This window comes from Montipora foliosa, chromosome 4, assembly GCF_036669935.1.
Source record: "Montipora foliosa isolate CH-2021 chromosome 4, ASM3666993v2, whole genome shotgun sequence".
In the NCBI taxonomy this organism is placed as follows: domain Eukaryota; kingdom Metazoa; phylum Cnidaria; class Anthozoa; order Scleractinia; family Acroporidae; genus Montipora; species Montipora foliosa.
The window spans coordinates 11,773,190-11,792,905 of record NC_090872.1 but is presented as its reverse complement, the minus strand read 5'-3'; the positions used below and the strand labels follow the sequence as shown (position 1 = coordinate 11,792,905).

Genomic DNA, 19,716 nt, shown 5'->3' with positions numbered 1-19,716 from the left:
GAAAGAGATGACTTGTTGCTAAAAGGGAAAGATATCTTGTAGATTTACGAGCGAAAAGCTGCACAAGCGTAATGGCCTTTAATTGAACCCTGTTTCGATATTAAACGTCACACGGCCAAGAGCTTTTTACTGAAGCCACGTTAAATTGAAGGACTTTTCGATAGTAAAGTTGCTGATTTTTGTGATATTTCAACAGCAACGGTTGAAAGAATTTCCAAAAGAAATAGGAACACTCCAGCGTGTTTAAAAAAATTGTCAAAAAGAGGGCGTAAGTTCAAGCTACTGTAAGTAACACACTGAGAAGGCACATCATTTGCTGTCTCAGGTTCCTGCGAAAAAGAGACGGGACTTTTACCTGTAAAAGAATAGACACTGTGCATAATGATCCGAACGAGGGGTGGTGGTACCAAGTATTATTTATTACCTTAACTCGTTTTCAGCTCCATAGCGTACAACAGTAAATGTTCTCTTTTTGGTGTGTAAACACATTCTTACACCGGTGGAGTATGTGGAAAAAAGGTTGTTGGTTTCATCATAAGGTTGCAAGTACTATTTTCAACGATTTGTCTTCTACTTTTTTACTTAACAATCAATTGTCTTGTTGTTTTGCCTTTTAATAGGTATTGAAATTATAGCTCTGCAAAGAAAAAGTTATATTTACTGGTATATTCCCTTAGATAAAGGACTCCACCCATTGACTTGTAGAAAATTGCTTGTGCAAACAATGAACATCATCATTGTGATCACGGTACACCGTCACCGTTTTTTCCAAAATTATTCACGCTCCCTTTAAATCGGTCTTCTTTGCCCAATTGTTTACTAGAAAATAAGCACTAGAACACAACTTAACAATAGCGAGATTTTCAAGCCATTGGCCTTTTTTTCCTTCAAAATCTCAACGGTACACCATGGTGATCCGTTGTCAGTAAATTAATTACAGTCTACTGAAATTATTTAGCAATGAACGGATCACCATGGTGTACCGTTGCAAATAAGCCTAAGAAATGTGCTGTTGTGATTTCTACTAATTGTGCTTACACATAGTAATTACTACTAGTTCAGAACGATTAAACTTCCTAGTTTTTTCAAAACACAACGCCAAAATTAAGACGAAAAGGATGGTGATCCGTCAACGGTACACCACAATCCCGTGTAACCAAAATAGGAACAGAGTTTAGGACTGGGGATAGACTAGTTCAGGAAAACAAACACTCAGACAAACTTGCATCATTCCACTCTCTTTAATCCAGACAAAGGAAGGTACACATAGAAGATAGGCGTATCTCCTTTAAAGAAAACCCGCATATCTAAATGGTCTTGGGTGCTCGCAGCTGAACCTAATGGCCTTCTAATAGTAACACCAAACCATGCCATAAGATGATATTTGCTGTTCATCTGAAATAATTTAGAAATACGACTTCCGCCGCTTTTGTATCTACCCTGCAAAGGTTGTACTTGACGGGTTGCAAAATGAGCTATACATATATGTAAGAAGACTTAAAAGAAACGCTGTGCCTCAATTCGGTGGCCCTTTCAAATGCAAGATGCGGTATTTATCTCTTCTTTTTTTCAATTAGATTTGGACTAATCGGTTATAAAATACGCGAATCGCGCTTGACGGGAATTCAATGTTCCAAGTGGCACAGCCCTTTCGCCTACCACACCAACTGCGCCGACTAACGCAGTCTTCCTCTATTATTTTAACTGGTAGCCTTATTTATCAGTAGTTATCAGGATATACAACTTGACTTTGGAACCTTTTCAAACCTTCCTTTACAGCTAATGGCCTACTTTCACTTTGTGGTGATTCTTTTCTGATAAACACATCAGTCTCTCAAAATATCACTAGTGTCGATTTTCTTTAATTGCTTGTGCAAACACAAATACAAAAACACACCAAAAAACACGGAAAATCTGTATATCACCAAACCAGTCTACATACTTTATAGTTTACTACAAAACCGTTAATACTATCGCCAAAATTCTATTTAACGACAACTAACATTGCTCACAAGCCTAAAACGATAACTTCAGCAATCGTCACATCACTTACGGCGCTGAAAACAATTATTCCTGATAAATACAGTCTCGGTCACAAATGTTGTAACACAGACGGCAATTTGCCCCCTCTCCCCCTTCAATGTTGATGTTTATGGGTTGGAGTGCAAAAACCAACCGGTAAATGCAACATTGATTGGAGGGAGGAGGAGGGGTACGTTATTAACAGCCTTGATGCGCTTCACTTGCTGTTCAAGCGAAGTGTTACAACTATTTATGACCGAGATTGTAGCCTATAAATGACTGTAAGGCTGTTGGTAACCTTGTATTGATACAGACCTCACTGCTTTTATCATGTAAATTGTTTTGTTGTAATTCTAATATTATCAGTCAAATATTTCCCATTAGAAAGGCAGAAAGGTTTGTATCAAAACAGGGTCACTGGAAGCCTCGCTTCCATTCTTAGGTCAGGTAACTTTGCTACAACTGTAGAACGGTCTATTGTGGGGAATAGCTGAAAAGATAGGGAAACAAAATAGCAAAAAATGGGACGGGCTATTTTTGGAAACAGATCATTCATTTTTGGATCCTGATTATTCAAACAATTAAAGAACAAACAAGTAAACAGTTATCGTCAGATATCAACGGTTTCAAAGTTTAACTCCTAGAGATTGCTCCTAGAGATTGGACAGCCAGCACGAAAAGGCTCATTTCAAGGCACCCTTGTTGTACCAAGTGATGGTCTGGTCACTTGTTTTATTGACAAGTGACACAAGTCAACACATGAGGGAGGGGTGAGAGTCCAGCTTCATATATTTTTTGGACCAGACCACCATCACTTTCCGAGTCTGAATATTTATTTGCCCCCCTAACAATAATATTGAAACATTTTGATGTATCAAAATAAACTGTTTTCTTCTTTAGTCCATTTTTGTTCCATAACTCAGTGAGATCTTACCAGATTTGAGGCAGGTCAGAGCACGTTCATCATCATCACCATCATCATCAATCTTTTCCACACTCAGTATTGCATAGGGCACAGCCAGAGCAAATGTTGTGAATCAAATATTTAATTGTGAACAATTCCTGGCTAAATAAAGCAGGTATTGTCATTATATTGTTTTCATTCCAGTTCCATCCTGCAGTTGTCGTGTTGGTAGTACCCAGGCTACCACGTCAGAAACTGGGCAATGATTTTGCATTCAAGCGTGTACTTGTTGAGTGGCATGGCTTCGCTTATAAACATGTGAGTTCGATAATCCACGCCTCAGGTTTTTGATCGAAAACTACAATAGGTATATACAAAGTCTTCCCTGGTTATAATAATGATTATTGTTGACAAGTACTCACAAGTATTAATCCAGCTTTTGCAGTGGCAAACTGGGTGATGACCCATTCTCGCATGTTAGGACCCCATATTCCCACCCGATCACCTGTCTTCAAACCCATGGCAGTGAGTCCAGAAGCAAGATTATTCACCTATTAAAAGTATAACAAAATGATGAACAATAAAAGGCCTGTAACAATATAAGAGGACAGTAATTCCCTCCTTTTTGCTCCCGATACAAAAGCAATAAACAGTGTTTGGCCAATAGAATATTAAATTTATCAAAAAATAGCAAAAACAAGCTACAAAGATCACGAGCTAACACGATAAAACTAATTCGAAGCACGCTAACTATTACAATTATAATAATAATATCCAATCAACAACAAAAGGAAGGGCGGGAGGGGAAAGTTAACAACTAAACGTATGAAATAATAGACAATCGTGCTTACAAAATTAACATGCCGTATAACTGAAGAACACAACAATAGAACTGAACTGACTTACATGTCGCAATACGATCCCAAATCCCTGATAAAAACCAGATCGATATCACCAATACGGGGGGCAATATTTATCTATGTTAAATGACATTTTTAAAATACCCAAAAATATTCAGTTTTAAAGGAATAGACCAGTCAGTTTGCATAGTTTTTTGATGGGTGTCCCATGGACTAATATCACCTGCACTGTAGTTTATCATCCTTCCCACAGGCACATAACACCATTAACATCAATAGTTGCATTGAGAAACAAGGGCGTAACTAGGGGGGTCCTAGGGTGCCCATGCACCCCCCTTTTTAAGGCTTTAATCAAAAAACCAACAATATTCAAGTGGCGAAAATGTCACAATCTGGTGAGTACCTCTGTTTGACACAGTGTGACCCCCCCTCCCTTTGAAAAACCCTGGTTACGACCCTGAGAAATTTGAAGTGTATAACATTGCAGAGCCCACAGACCAGCAGACTGCAGCCCCCTTTCCCGCTAGGACTCTGATTTTTTAGTTGTCTAAATCTCAACTGTTGCTAAGCAACAAGTTTATAATCCTTCCCACGGGTGCATTACAACATTAACATCAATAGTTATATTATGTTATCAATCAATGTTAGATCATATTTTGAGAGTTATTGTCAGTTGCAAATAGACCATTTTACAGTTGTAGCTAAGTTTCCTGGCCTAAGAATGGAAACGAGGTTGCCGATGACTCTGTCTTGATACAAACCTTCACGCTTTTGTAATGCTAATAATTGGACTTACAACAACACAATAGCCCATTATTTCGATATATTAAAATTCAGTCCTAAACAAAAGGCATCATTTCGAGGCTCTGGGGAATAAACTCATATAAATCCTTATATTTATTCCTCAGAGCCCTGAGATGATGCCTTTTGTTTAGAGCTGAATTTCAATACATGTCAAAAGTGGGCTATTTACATGACAAAAGCAATACACCTTATTCCAAAATGGCCACCGATTTATGCGGATACAAATTGGCCCTTGTTGCCTCATTCAAGATAAAATATTCTTTTGAATTTTAAGCTTAAGGACGAGGCATCAAGGGCTAATTTGAATAAAAACAAAAGAATATTTAAATGGCGGCCATTTTGGAATAAGGTGTATGGGTGCTGTATCAATACAAGGTCACCGGCAGCCTCGCAGCCAGTTATAGGCTAGGTTGCTGAGCTGCGAAACAACTGTAAAATGACCTATACTGAGATATGTGTAGGGATGTTCTCACCTCCTTCTGCAGTTCAGCAAAAGTTGCTCTTTTGTTGTCTTCACAGCAAACATAGGCCTCTCTGTCAGGAAATTTATCCACTGTTTGATCCAATCTCTGCCCAATTGTTTCGCCAAGAAAACGCTGTGAAGACAGTCCTTGGCAGTAACTGAATTTGAGCTTTTCATGACTATGGAGACTATTTGGAAAAAACTCATATTGTTAATCCATAAATAGGAATTTTGTTATTGGTCTAACAGTACTGAAAAAATACGCAATATGTAAATAAATGGACCAGGGCCTGTTTCTTCACTGGTACATCATTCACCCTGGAGCCATAAAGCTAGGCTTAACCCTGCAAGTAATCAGTACACATACAATATTCATTTTTTCCTTGTCAGCTGTGACATTCTGGAGTACACAGTCTGGGTGAATTAAGTCTGATTCTACTATTCCATGCTTGCTTTCTTGCACCCAGTGATAACAGAAATCCGAATTCCACAGTTTTCTCAAGTTGGAAGGGTGGGCATGGATGTGCTGTTTACACCATAAAGGTTTAAATTTTCTTCTTGACGAAATCCTAGGGGAGAGAGAAGTCTGCAAATACTTGTAAACACGTAACTAGTAGTTGTTTGCATGTTACGGTTCTGAATTCACGAACAACATTGATTTTGAGTTACTTTTATCATTAAACCTTTACATTTACTTATTACAGGGAGTACCTAATCGATATTTTCGATACTCGATTGAAATCGATCGTAATCGATCGTAATCGATACTAATTAATCGATTAATATCGGAAATCGATAGAAATCGATCACTCGCGTCTTTGTTACTATCGATTTTGATCGATTTCCGTAATTAGCTATGGATTTTATCGGTGATCCTGGTGAAAAAAAAAAAACCAGAAAAGTCGCTACCATTGGAGAAAGTAACATCATCTTTATCAACAAAGCGGCTTCGAAGGTAAGCTTGAAGGTAAGTGTTATGCAGTGCATGTATGATAAGATCAAATCGCGTGTTTGATTTTCGATTTCCACCGATGTGACAAAAAAATTGTGAGTATCGATTTCAATCGATCAAATAGACTAATCCATCTACAAATATCGAGTATTATCGATTAATCGATTACATTTTCGATGATCGATTTCGATCGATTAGGTACGCCCTGCTTATTACTCTAACAACCCGCACTTATGTACATTTCGCATTTAATTAATTGCGAAGTCACTGATTCGTTTATGTATGTAGACGAACATTTCGCAGTTAACTAACTGCAAAGTCCTTCGCTTCTGTAATATGTATAGAGAGACATTTTTGCTAAATTTCATTTGTCTCTATAGAGTGACATAAATATGCAAACTTTGCAATTGTAAAATCTCTCCCCGCACTTCCAATGTACATTTCTTTCATTCAGAAAGAATTTTATATTTTTCCCATACCTTGATGAAAAACGGAGCCTCTGGCAAAATCTAAGTGACACTGGTACTGATCTAGAATATCTCTGCCTACATAGAGAAGATATTCGCTGAATGTTGCAGTTGGCAATAGTAACACCCTTCCGAATCGCCGCCATTTGCGTTTTGATCGCAGTCACGCAATCTTTTAGAAAAGTACGCAATGTCATACTGTAAGTACCGGAAGTTGAAAGCGTTGACCGGGAAGCAATATTAAAATCCCTAACGAAGAAAATTTAGGAGTTTAAACGAAGAAAAAAATTATGTATGTATAAAATTGACGTTTCCTCTTCCCTTCAAAGCTATTTTCGCCTTAATGTAAACCAACTCCACGAAAGTGAAATATTTCTACTGAAACCTTGTGCACGTGATGTTTAAATAAATAACAGGCTTTATATTGGTTTTTTTTAAAACGAAAGGCTAGAAGTTTCATTAAATGGTCGCATTGCCAACTAAGGAGAACAAGATGGTTCTCAAAACATTTCTATGTTGTTTCACTGTCAAGGAAGGATCTTGGATTTGCGGAGTTGTCAGTCTGGTAAAAGCAACTTAAGATTTGCTCTGTATTTCCTTATGAATGAAGGAATTTGAAAACTGCTGTCTTTCTTGTTTCTCCCGCCTAGTTCCTTGGTGGACTTAGACTTTATCTTCAATGGTTTAATCTGGATTTTCGTCAAAGAATGACTGAAGGGGCGACGAAGCAGTTAAAAATTTCATTCGAAAGTAAGTGTTTTCATGTTTAGTTGACGACATATAACTATTTTCGTTTCTTGTGCTCTGTTTTCATTACCATTCACTCAAGAGTAATATAAATAGATTCTGGGTCATCATTTTGGGCAATATAGGCTGCTAATAATGTGTCATATCTGAATGACACAGATAAGTTAAATACTTGAGCAATATCAGTTTGTTTTAACCGCCTCCTTCAGGTTACTTGTTGGTACGCGCATTACCACAGGGACACCCAACGAGGATATAGTTCAAAACCACTTAAACATAGCATTGTTAAACTATTTTAGTATTCAAACGGTAGATGTTGGCATATTTTTATTCCCTAAAAATTTTCATCTGTTCGGATTCCCTAGATGAAAGTCTAGTGATCCGAAAAATATAGGGATCAAAACTTACCTTTTCGAAAATTTCAGCCAGAAAAAAGGCTCCCGAAAATTCTAGGTGATCTTTTTAGGGTAAAAATCCGTTAAAAATGGGAAATTATACCATGTTTTAGATGTTCGAAAACCCTAGGACAGGCAGGCAAGCAAGAAATTTTACTACAAGTGTTCCGAAAATTCTAGATCTCAAATCGTCTTCCGTACAGATATTTTCCGATGATTACCGGTTCGTAACTGCAAGGATCATAGCTTCACTTGATTTCATATCCGCAGTTCAATATAGGATTCATTTCATAAATAATTTTGTTCACACATATTGTTGAGAATCGTTCCCCTAATGCAGACTATTAGCTTCAGACACGAATATCCTGGCTTGCGAAATGTTCACTTCCGGTTTCTGTCGGGGCTCAAAAATGCCTCGTGCTTAAAGCTTCCTTAGTTAAAATAAATTGTGTTTACCTTGCCACAAAATATCCGGTCATTAGATCCAAAATTTTTAGCGAACATTTTTACTCCGGTTCCAAAGTTTACTCTGGATCCATTGTTCCTTACTCCGGATCCATATTCAACCAGGTATTTCCGTTTCTAACTTGAACTAGTTATTTCAATGTTATATTTAGAAAAATAACAAATTACAGAATATTGGCAAAACCGTTTGAACAACCTTGACTTTTTACCACTTCAAAATGTCAGGCATTATCATTTCCACAACGTGGCAAAAGATAAAAAGATTTCACCGAAGAAAATTATAAATATTAAGGAATTTGGGTCAAAAAAAACAGAGTTTATCTGCTTGTCCTTAGATATGATGTTGCCATTCTAACGGCCATAATCCAAAAATTGATAACCAAAAAATAAACCTTATTATATCGGTATCCATTCTGGTAAATCTCTACAGGGAAAACTTTAAGAGAAATTAGTTAAAACTAGGTTTCCTTTTGTAACTCGTGCCCTGTATTGAGGGTATTCGCAAATACTCTGGGGAGTGACCTCAACGTTCACTTAAAAAGGAGAAATAGAGCTGTGAACTTGTACGTAATATTGAACTTATAAAAAGCGTTGCTTCCCTGAGTAAACTAAAAAGGTTGCTTACAAAAAGCGTGAATAAAGAAAAACTCTCCCGCCACTTAAGCATACTTTGCGAAACATTTCCCGCCATTGAGGTTAAAAAGGCAGCCTTCAACTGCTACTGAAGGTATAAAACGAACGATGGAAGATCATCGCCTCAAAAGCCATCTTTGTTATAATCTGAAATTCAGCCGTCTCCTCCCTAACCCAAGAGGGGGTGGGGGCGGGAGAGAACGATCGTGAATAAGGTCTATTTCAAACTATCTTTGTTACATCACAGCGCTCGGTTGGAAGACTGGATGCTACAAGTTTTGTCATACGGGTCTAGTACCAAGTCGTTCTCCCATTTTTCAGGACGAGCGTAAAGTGCACGCAAGAGCCTAGTAACTCCCTGCTATTTTATTGGGCCCGATAAGTACCGGGGAAGTTCACGAGTGCTTCGAGAAACACTCTTTCGGTCCCGATAAAGTTTCCTGGTGACGGTCCCGATGAGTTAACGGGCCCGGTAATTACCGGAACTTTCGAGAAACGGGCTCCAGGGGCCTGTTTCTCGAAAATCCCGAAAACTTTTCGGGCCTGAAAAGCCATTTGTGAAACTGCCAACCGCTCGTTTTGGATAGTTAATCTTTTGGGTAATAAAAAGAAAAATAACTGTGAAGTTTGATGACTTAAATCCTTTCCGTTCTTGAGATACAAAGGAAATTGTGACACCCGAAAATGGCCCGTAAAGTTTCGGGACTTTCGAGAAACGGGCCCCAGAGCCGGGAAGAGGCTGAGGATGAGATTTTGTTCAAGGAGATTTTCTCGTTGTGTCACGCCCACGCAGCGTCCAAATCTTGTAAATAGAAATATATGAAAAACTTTCAAAATAAAAGTTCTTAGATTCGTCGACGAACGTGATCCCTACTACGGCGGCCATTTTTTTCACAAGCTGCTAAAGCCGCGCATATTTAAAATTTCATTACGTCATTACAACTGGCCAATCAGGTGCCCCTCTAAAAATAGCTGCGTAGCTGAACCTTGCGCCAAAATGAGATTTTAAAAAACTTGGCGTTGAATAATTCGTTTGCATTTCACTTTTTATAGCTATCCAAGTGATAAATATTCTTCAGTTGTTTGCGGCAGCGATCTCTATGGAAGTGTCTCTTCTCATGTTTCTTGGACTTTATAAGGTTTGTAGTTTACAGCTTTCCTGCTCTTTGGCCATTTCAACTTAACCAAAAACAAAAAAACAAACAGCGGCAACAAACAAAATGATAAAGCGCATTTTACTTCTGACTTGACGTTTCCTATGCTACAACATACATCTTCAGAAGTGACGGTTGAACAAATTCAAATATGATATATATAAAATTAAGAAGACTGGTAACTAGAGAGACTAGACTGGTTACTGGTTGGTGCAAATCACAAAAATCCAAAGTTGTTTATAAGGCATCTTGTTGGAACTGCAATGAGTTTTACATTGGTAAAACGAAACTTTGCTTTCGTGACCGTAAAAAAGATCATTTCAAAGCACTCAAAGGCATCAGTCAAACTTCCTTGATTGCAGATCACGCAGTAAAAAACAGGTCACAACATAAAATGGGACCATTTTCAAGTTTTAGCAAATGGTAGCTCTGATTTGCATTGTAAATAAAGGAAACTTTATGAATACGTGACCTTAAAGCAGAGTTAAACGAAAACTTTGGCAGTGAAAAACTGTGGCTTTATTAAACGGCCAGTTTTCACTGCTATCTATTTATCTTACTATTTTTATCTTATTCTCTCTAGTTACCAGTCTTCTTAATTTTATATATATCATATTTGAATTTGTTCAGCCGTCACTTCTGAAGATGTATGTTGTAGCATACGAAACGTCAAGGCAAAAGTAAAATGCGCTTTATCATGATCATTATGTTTGTAGCAGCTTTTTGTTTTATGTTCTTGATTACAGCCTTCCTTTCGAGCCCCTCGCAAGATTTTCCCATCGACTCTAATGATTTTGGGTCTTCGAGACACGTATGAAAGTGTTATGCAAGGTGTGGTCTTCAAAGTTTGTCTAGGGGGTGTGATATGAGGGGAAACATATGAGGGGAAACTTCCCAATGGGTGTTGTGGTGGCTCAGATTTAGACGTACCACAGACGTAATCTACTAAAAAAGGTCAAGAGGTGTGTCCCCAGACGTTTTTGCCAGGATTGTAGGCTAGGATAGTGAGCTTTTAAGGTTTCTGGCCCCAAGAGTTCATGGAAAAACATTTTAATTTTAGCACACATGTAACATGCTGGTTCAGTCGAGGCTTTTGCGGGAGATCCTGGCTTATCAGTTTAATTTTTTGTTCTCCCCTTTCAGCGTTGGCGATGGCTGTTGTGTCCTTGGATGCTGTGGGCCGGCTTAGAAGAGCTCTTCTCGATTGCTGTTATCATATTTTACGCATGTGTTCGCGTCAAGGTAGTCGTATCTCTCTAAACTACCAAAACGCATCTTCGCCAAACAACAAAATTTCCGACCCTCGTATTTACGGTCTGTCATAAAGACAAAACAGTCTTTTACACCCCGAAGAAACTTGTCCCATAAATTCAAAGCTGTTAGATTTCGTGAAACTAGCCGTAGGGAACGAGAGTCCTATTAATAAGGAGGTTAATTAAAGGGAATCTCCACTAAAACAACAAAATAACTGTAAACCACAGAACATAATGTTAACAATTAAAATAGTCGAAACTTTTTCCAATGGAAGCGTTTGTATCTGAAAAAAATGAATTTCAAAAACGCTTGTTTTGGCTTTCAAATTTTCCAGGCGCCGCCATCTTGAATAATTAACAAACGCTTTTTGTGTCAGAACAATGGGGCAACCACGACACGTCACAATTATTCAAGATGGGGGTGCCCGGGAAATTTGAAAGCTGAAACAAGCGTTTTTTAAATTCATTTTTTTTCGAATATAAACGCTTTCATTTGAAAAAGTTTGAACAACTTTAATTGTAAACATTATTATTTTAATTGTCGTTTTAGTGGAGGTTCCTTTTCAAGCATGCAACGGTCGGAAACCGGAACCGAACATTTCGCATGTCAGGACAAGTGGTCTCTCCCAGAATCATCTAATCGTCTCTTATAGTGAAAAGATACTTAACAATACGAATATGGCAGTGTCAAGACAAGTTAAATAGGAAAACAGCTCACTTACGGTTGCTGTCATCGTGTGCTAAGTCTCCTAATGAAGGAAATGTGTCGTTCACAAGAGGTGATTTGGTCCGCGGAACTGGTCGCAAGGTCGCAGTGAGGCACTGATCTACTCATGTGTACCAAACTTACACGAAAAGGGAAATGTCAAGTACTATCCATGCAATTTGAATAATTTGCCCCAAATGACGCCAAATTAAGGTTAAAAGCAATAAAATATTGCGACTTCTTGACACGATATCTGCTAGTTAGTGTTAATCGATATTTTCCATCTTAGGAATGAAGGGGGTAGTTTCTAAAGAAACTGTGGTGCTGCGTCGGTGGGGAAGTAGTATACAAAAATTCGGTTTTATCAACGGAGTTGATATTGTAAATTGACCACCGTACAGAGATTCTAAAAGCTGACGTTTCGAGCGTTAGCCCTTCGAGAGATTCGCTCTGACGAAGGGCTAACGCTCGAAACGTCAGCTTTTGGAATCTCTGTACGGTGGTCAATTTACATTATCAACTCCGTTGATAAAACCAAATTTTTCTATCTTAGTCTAGCTTTTTTTTGTTACATCTGCTCACTGGTGAGGTTTTGGGCATTTACCTTGACGCAAACTTATGGGTTTTTTGTATTTCGCACCCACTTTCGAATAAATTTTTAGATAAAATAACCACACGCATCACACTATTAAGACAAACTTCAGCATCTCTTCGGCCATTTTCGGTCTTATACACTTCAAGTGCGTGCAATCATTTTCTAACTTTGTCTTACAGCTGAATTGGTCTGTTGATATCTCAAACGCCGTCATGTTACTCGTCTCGGTGAGTCAAAGTACAATGGATGGTATGATGTAATTTCTTAATTTTAATTGTCTTTTAGCCAATATAGGAAAACACTAAATGGGCTTTGCCATGTCATTTTAGCCTTCCTTTACTAGCCAAAATCGTGTTTGTATTATGTGGGACCAAAAGAGAATGTGATCTTTTCTTCTTTTCTTCAGTACGCATTATACTAGCGTACTCAAGGTATTTTTCGTCACGTATAGGTTTAAAGGTTTGAGACGTAAAAATGAATTACTGAAAACTTGAAATTGGCCATTTTGTGAGTATTAGACAAGGCCTTTTAAAATGGATAGATCACATCCTGTTAAAATTGCTTACATATTATCTCAGTGAGTAGTTTTTTTATATGTTTTTTTAATAATCTATTTTACACACACACACAAAATACAAACAACTTTTCTTACAAGAAAAACATATTTACACATTTACAGTAAAAACAGTATACATTACCCCCCATACTGTAAAGGAAATCAAAGTTTGCAAGGCTGTTGCGAAAAGGTGGTGAAGCTAGGATTTATTGGTCTAGGGACTTATCAAAATAAAAGAAGCAAGAAAGAAAAGAAGGGTTTTCTAAATTAAAGTTTTCAGTAATTCCCACTTCGTTTTAAAGGTGTCCGCAGCCTTTTGTTCAAATAGATAGATCGACTTAAGACATCTGAAAATGCTTTCTACCTTTAGTAGCGTTTTATTGTTTTTACAAATCCAGATATAATGTCTTGCTAAAAGGAGGCAAAAATTCATTTGACAATGATTTTTGGAGGAATCTGGCATCAAACCTAACGCTCTAAGAAGATTGAATTGCTAGTTTTCTGGAATAATCTTAGACGAAATAAAGCGTTGTATTAAGAAGGTCCAAAAAGCAGTCACTTTGGGACAGGCCCAAAAGAGGTGACTAAGTTTTCCTGGTTCATCTTTGCAAAAGGAGCAGTTTGGGTCGTCTTGTAGGCCAATTTTAACTAAGAATTCGTTAGTTGCTATTCGTCTGTGCAGAATCTTGAACTGGAATTCGAGAAGTCTTGTGCTTGTACTGCACTTAAAAGCTAGTTGGTAAGTTTCATGCCACTTAATACACTTTTCGTCTTCTATGCCATATTCCGTTACCCATTTCTGCTGAGCCTGCCTGGAAGGTACAATTTTCTTTGATATAAGTTCTGTGTAAACTAATTTAAGTAGTTTAATTAGTTTCAGTGACTACAATCGTGGTCAAAAGTTGTTGGGAAGGTTGCGGGCATCAGCTCACTTCACACCTAATTCGATTTTTCCAACTATTGGCTGAAGTATTTGGGAAATACCATGCTCTTGTGGCCCCCCTCCCCCATATTCAATGTTGGAGTTCTTCAGGTAAGAAAACTCACCATTTTTTCCCCTGGAAAATCCAACAATGTTGGAGCTCTTCAGGTAAAGGGGGAGGGGGGTATCTGTAAAATGAAGTTACCTTCCCAACACTTTTGTCCATTATTGTAGTTTAATAGGAATGTTATATATGTGAGCTCAAGTGCTTCGACAGGCGTTTTCGCCTAAATCCTAAACCATGAACCATAGAGCGGTTTTCAAATGAGTGTCGTAAAACCAAAACCAAAGTAATTACTTTGGCCAATCAAAAAGGACGGAGACAATCCATTAAACCAATCAAAACTCGAAGTAATTACACGTAGCCGACACAAAGCGCGGGAAAATGTGCACGCGCGAGCCACGATTGGTTTTGGTTTCACTTCTGATTGGTTGAAAAAATGGCACGAGAACTTTGAACCAATCACTGAGTGAAGTAATCATAAACCAAAGCAATTCGCTAATTACTTTCGACACTCAATTGAAAACCGCTCTAAAAGAACTCCTAGTAAGATGACGGAGCCCACTTGTTTACATCAATTCCATTTAATTTCTGCAGATATACCTTGTACTGTGTGTTTATTCGTACTTCATACAAATGAGAGATGCGGAATTCTATGCCATGGTAAGCTATGCGAGACACTGTCATCAAGAACAGATTGTTATGCTTTCAAGAGGAACTCTGATATGATTTATAACAGACTGTATCGTTAATGCACTTTCCCTTGTTAAATATGGATTATTATAAAGTTACAATACCTGTCAAAGACATAACCATGGTTTAAAAGCTCAACTGGAAAAAAGAGGGAATTATTTGGCTATTTACAGTGCAGCAGTGTTAACCGAGGTTGAGAAATCGTGCCCGGTATAGATCAAAGAAGGATTTGAACCCAGTAGAACGGCCTTTCAAATTGATTGCCCTTTAATACTCATGGCCACACCCAGTGGTTAGCATGTTATACCTCCATACTCGTAGTACTTAAAAAAACTTCAAAATCTTATTAATAATTATTTATGAGCTTAAACAGCCTATCAAAACAATGATAAAACGTCATGTGCATGGGCTTTAAGTAATGATCCGTGTAAGGTGGATAGCAATTTCCTTTGTTATGCGGCAACGGGGCTTTCCCCACATAGGAATGTTATCATTTTTACACAGAGAATGCATAAACCCACAGGAAAGCCGTTAACGCAATAAAATTCATTTACAGCCCACTTTGAAAGGGTGTTTTTTTGTGTTAAAAGATTTTGACCAATCACAAGAGTTGAAAACAAAAGCCAAGAAACGTTTACAATTTTACATGTTCCCCACATACGATTTCTGTGGAATTCATTTAAACTGAGACCAGATGAAAGATGGAAGATGGTTGGAAAGTAAGGATGAATATAATACTGCTTTATGAAGGTTTGTTAACCGTTTGCTGTTTAATTAAGCCAATCAGAAGTAAGTACAGACAATAGAAAAGTTATCACCTTTTTGCATACCAATTGAATTTCAACATGTTCGTTGCCGTTGTTGCTATCGTTCTTATCTGGACCGTTTCTTAAACTCGATAAAACACTCCTCATTAGAATTCTTTACATAAAGAATAGTAATGAGGCCCAGCTTGTTTTTCTTGTATGCTAATACTTTCCACTCACATTTTGCACCATTGTCTGAACTCCAGAGGGACACACTTTCTGCGGAATGTTTTTGAAGCCATCCAATAAACTTGCAGGTCGTGCTTTGTTGGGTATAAAACCACTTGGTTTTGCCTCACAGTTTTAAACCCGACAAAACACTCCTGCACATTCATTAAACATCACATAAATCATCACGGCACAGACATTAGTTCCCTACACAACAATTTGAGTTGTCAGTCTTGAAATGTTTCTCGTGAAAAGGCCAATGATGTATTTATTTCTTTGCTCACTTACTGGTTGGTACATTCAGTCAATGTTCTTGCCATGATTCAGAATCATTGAAAACCTAATTGCATCCATAAAGAAATTTCCTAATTTTAATCATTCAATTCTCAGATTAGAGGGATGCCAACAATGGTTGAAGATGAGTCCGAGGATGATTCACCAGGTCATTTTCAAGTCAACAGACCAGTCTAACAAGGAATCGCTTGCATCTCAAAAACATTAAACAATTAAGTAGTTAATAAAGGATATCACTGTGACAAAATTACTACCAGAAGTAGACCACTGGAAATTATTGAAGGTTTTAATATAAGTTTGATAGAGGTTGAGAACTTTGCAGAGGTTTGGGCAAAAGAACAACTTCCCTCATAAAATTGAAAACCAACAGTTGGTTTTGTATTAGAGCGGTTTTCAATTGAGTGTCGATTATTAGATAATTACTTTCGTTCATGATTACTTCACTGAGTTATTGGTTCAAAGTTCTTGTGCCATTTTTTCAACCAATCAGAAGTGAAATCAAAACCAATCGTGGCTCACGTGTGCCCATTTTCCCGTGCTTTGTGTCGGTTATGTGTAATTACTTCGAGTTTTGATTAGTTTACTGGGTTGTCTCTGCCCTTTTTGATTGGCCAAGTAATTACTTTGGTTTTGGTTTTATGACACTCAATTAAAACTCGCTCTAAAATCTGAAATAATAATTAATAGCCCTCTTTCATAATGGTGGCCAAATAAAATGTTCTTCTGCTTTAATGCTAATAAGACTTTCTAGCCTCGATATGACAAACAGATTTCGAAAGGATTTTTGTTTCAAAATGAGGGCAGTAGGTCTAATTAACATAAAGACAAAAGAATGGAGAAGTGGTTGCTGCTCATTTTTACCAGACTTTTTACCACTTGGGCTCTACTATTCAAACTACCGTAAAATTTCGAAAATAAGCCCCAGGGCTTATATTTTTCAAAGGCCCTTTTCGAGGGGCTTATTTTTGGAAGGGCTTATATTCGAAGGGGCTTATCTACAGAGGGAAATTTGCGTTTCCAAATCGATTGGGCTAGCCTTATAGTTGGAAGTAAATTTACCGTTTTTGCTTTGTTTTACTTTGTATTTGAGGGCAATTTTCCAAGTACAAGCTCCCGCGGGGCTTATATTTGGAGAGGCGATTTAATGGAGGGTTTTTTGCATTGCCGCTTTGGGGGGCGTATATTTGGAGGGGCCTATTTTCGGAATTTTACGGTATTTCTCAACTTTTTCACAATAAATATCTATAATTTAAATGTTTAGGATATAAATCAAGATTATATGAGTTCACAAAGATGAAACTTTGACCATAAATATTAAGATCCAAACGATCAAAAGCAAATCAGTAAAAAAAAGATATTGATGACATCACCTAAAATTTGTTACTACTGTGACACGAAGTGTTGGTATGAGCTCTTGAAATAAAAAATTTTCTCGTTTGAAAGCAGGCATCTTTCCTGTAAAAAGAGATCGTTATGCTTATATTTTTTCACTTTATATTATCAGGAGTACATGTATACGTTTCTAAGGCATAAGAAATAATAATATTAATTTTTTAATGAATGCATGTTGCATAACTTCATGTTTAACTCGTAGGCTGCGTGATAAGACAGTATTGACCCCTGGGAGTGAGCTTCTCCCATTGACCCCTGGGAGTGAGACTTAACAGATTTCACTCTGTATAACGCAGCTAGGAGTTTCCTACGGCTTTTGAGGTGTCAATGGGTTAATGACAATTTTTTAATGAATGCCTTTGAAGGAGTGTGTTAAAAATGGCATTTTTCATCAATTTGTTGTGTAACTTTGTTGCTCTTAAATCAAGTATTTAACTTAAGGGAGTATTGACCCCTGGAAGTGAGACTTAACAGCTTTTACTCTGTATAACGCCAGATGATTTTACTCATCAACTGGGAGCGTCCTATGGCATTTCAGGTGCCAACGAGTTAACCTTAATACAATGTAGATTTTACTCTATCTAATGCCAGGGTTTTTACATCAGTTTTATGTTATGTAAAACAATAATTTTAAAGATGCCATGTGCTGAGATATCTCTTTTTTTTTTAAAGTGATTAGTGGACATTCTTAAACAAAATAAGAGTAGAGTTCAATTCCCAAAGGATTCATTCATGACAGCAACACGGCAACAGAATCTTTGTCCACTGATAATAACAGCCGTCCCAGATGACATCAAATAGAACGCAAGGATTGTCCCAAAAGGCTTACTTTTGAATCAATGTGGGGAGTTCATTCATCTCTTGAACAGTACATTCTTTTCCCTTTACACTGTTACTAACTTTAATCTTCTTTTATTTGCTGTGGTGTTTCCTCCTCCTTAATGGCTACCCAGATGTACAAGCCAATGATTACATGAGCGACTATGACTGTTAATGATACTGCTCCAATGGAACCATTGGGATAAGCTAAAATATCTGATGGCGAAAAAGAAAAAAAATCTGTCATCACTTGATTGGGGTCACACTGCCTTAAAGTGCATCTAAAGTTAAATATTTTTCGTTTACAATATTAATCTCCCCACCAAAAGCAAACATGTTTTACATTCTTACTTCAAAATTTCACTTTTTATATTTCGAGAAAGAAATACATGTAAGAGGCATGGGTCTATTCTTGATTTTATGTCACAAACTGCTTTGCAATGCAAAATTTCTTTGAAGCAATTTGTGACATAAAAGTGAGAATACACCCAAGCCTCTCATATCGTGGTCACTGCTAGTTCTGCCATTAGTTTATGTGGCTTGCACGGGGAACAAAAGTGAAATTCTGGGTAACAATGGTGACACATGTTTGCTTTGGATGGGGAAATTTATATTAGGAACAAATTTAGGTGCACTAAATTAATATTACTGTGTAAGGTGACCTTTCATGCATTCAGGTTGTTCCCTCATTGCAGCTAAATTTCAACCATAGGGTTGGTAAGAAGGTTCTACAGAAGATGGCTGTGTTTGAAATGTAAGACATGTAAAATCAGGAAAATAAACGTGTTAATGAACAGTGAAGTGGTTGAACAGTTGATGTGCTTGATTCATTGCAAGGTTCGATTTATATTTGCAATTCAACTCATTTTTAAGTACTTCTTCTCAGTTCTCAGTAGTTTGATTAAGTTGTGTATGCTTGATTTCCTTATACTTTAATCCCCTTCAGTGTTCAATTGATTTTTCTGAAGTTCGATTTATGGGCCTTATTCGGGCTGTGGCCATAAATTATTGGCCATAGACAATAGAATTTGTACCCTGAGCCTCTAGTTGAAATAACTAAACATAATTTCAGTCATCCAGTTTTGTAAAATGTTAAGGAATTAAATCTTTTACTGGAAATAGAGTATTGAAACATAGTCGCCTGTCACGTAAACAGAAGGTTCATAGTCGCCTGTGACGTGATCTGTCCAGATCACGTGACCTCCAGCATTAGCTGATGAAGGCCATGGTTGATGGCCGAAACATTCTATGTTTCAATACACTATTTCCAGTAAAAGAATTAATTCCTTAACACCTCTAGTTGAAATGTTTGGGAAAGTTTTCATTCCCTTTGTCGGGTTGAATCAACCTCGTTCCCAGCGTCTATCTTCTCTGCCTCCTTTGACGTTGAGGACAAAGGAGGCAGTTTATTTACTGATTCAAAAAGAGCTTCCACACTACTTTTAGCCTTCAATTTTGACTGAGAGTTAAATTTTCCTTAAGCCTAAAATTACATTGTTAACCCAGGGACTCCTCAGCTCAGGCTTCCCGCAGGACCCTCTCAGTTGACGAGTAAATTTGTCTGTCATTAGACAGAGCAAAATCT

The 19,716-nt window shown here is 37.5% G+C and overlaps 3 protein-coding genes across 5 annotated transcripts in view; 1 reads left to right on the top strand and 2 right to left on the bottom strand.

The window, feature by feature from the left end:
* The window catches only part of LOC137999847 (medium-chain acyl-CoA ligase ACSF2, mitochondrial-like), a 21,904-nt gene extending 15,261 nt beyond the window's left edge, over window positions 1-6,643 (bottom strand). Inside the window, exons 1-3 of the mRNA XM_068845786.1 lie at window positions 6,485-6,643; window positions 5,064-5,241; window positions 3,349-3,477 (exon numbers count right to left, since the gene is read on the bottom strand). Coding sequence (XP_068701887.1) covers window positions 3,349-3,477; window positions 5,064-5,241; window positions 6,485-6,618 — 441 coding nt within the window. The 5' untranslated portion in view covers window positions 6,619-6,643. The remainder of the gene's footprint in view (window positions 1-3,348; window positions 3,478-5,063; window positions 5,242-6,484) is intronic.
* LOC137999849 (uncharacterized) lies at window positions 5,868-16,156 on the top strand. 3 transcript variants are annotated; one of them, XM_068845790.1, is made up of 7 exons: window positions 5,868-6,008; window positions 7,123-7,222; window positions 9,766-9,851; window positions 11,010-11,108; window positions 12,600-12,647; window positions 14,557-14,622; window positions 16,017-16,156. In XM_068845790.1, exons 1-7 carry the CDS (start codon window positions 5,910-5,912, stop codon window positions 16,095-16,097), a joined length of 579 nt encoding a protein of 192 aa, XP_068701891.1. In that variant the 5' UTR covers window positions 5,868-5,909; the 3' UTR covers window positions 16,098-16,156. The 3 variants fall into 3 exon arrangements, with proteins under 3 accessions (XP_068701891.1, XP_068701889.1, XP_068701890.1); XM_068845788.1 differs by having other exon boundaries at window positions 5,882-6,020; XM_068845789.1 differs by lacking the exon at window positions 5,868-6,008 and adding an exon at window positions 6,883-7,037.
* Window positions 16,109-19,716, bottom strand: part of LOC137999850 (vacuolar ATPase assembly integral membrane protein vma21-like) — a 7,661-nt gene continuing 4,053 nt past the window's right edge. The window contains exon 3 of the mRNA XM_068845791.1: window positions 16,109-18,347. Coding sequence (XP_068701892.1) covers window positions 18,214-18,347 — 134 coding nt within the window. The 3' untranslated portion in view covers window positions 16,109-18,213. The remainder of the gene's footprint in view (window positions 18,348-19,716) is intronic.

Bases quoted from the DNA above. Each gene is read 5' to 3' on its own strand.
- LOC137999849 (XM_068845788.1), top strand. From the start codon at position 5,910: ATGGATTTTATCGGTGATCCTGGTGAAAAAAAAAAAACCAGAAAAGTC. The intron at 6,021-7,122 runs GTAAGTGTTATG...TCTCCCGCCTAG, and splicing joins CTTCGAAGGTAAGCTTGAAG to TTCCTTGGTGGACTTAGACT. The intron at 7,223-9,765 runs GTAAGTGTTTTC...CACTTTTTATAG, and splicing joins GTTAAAAATTTCATTCGAAA to CTATCCAAGTGATAAATATT.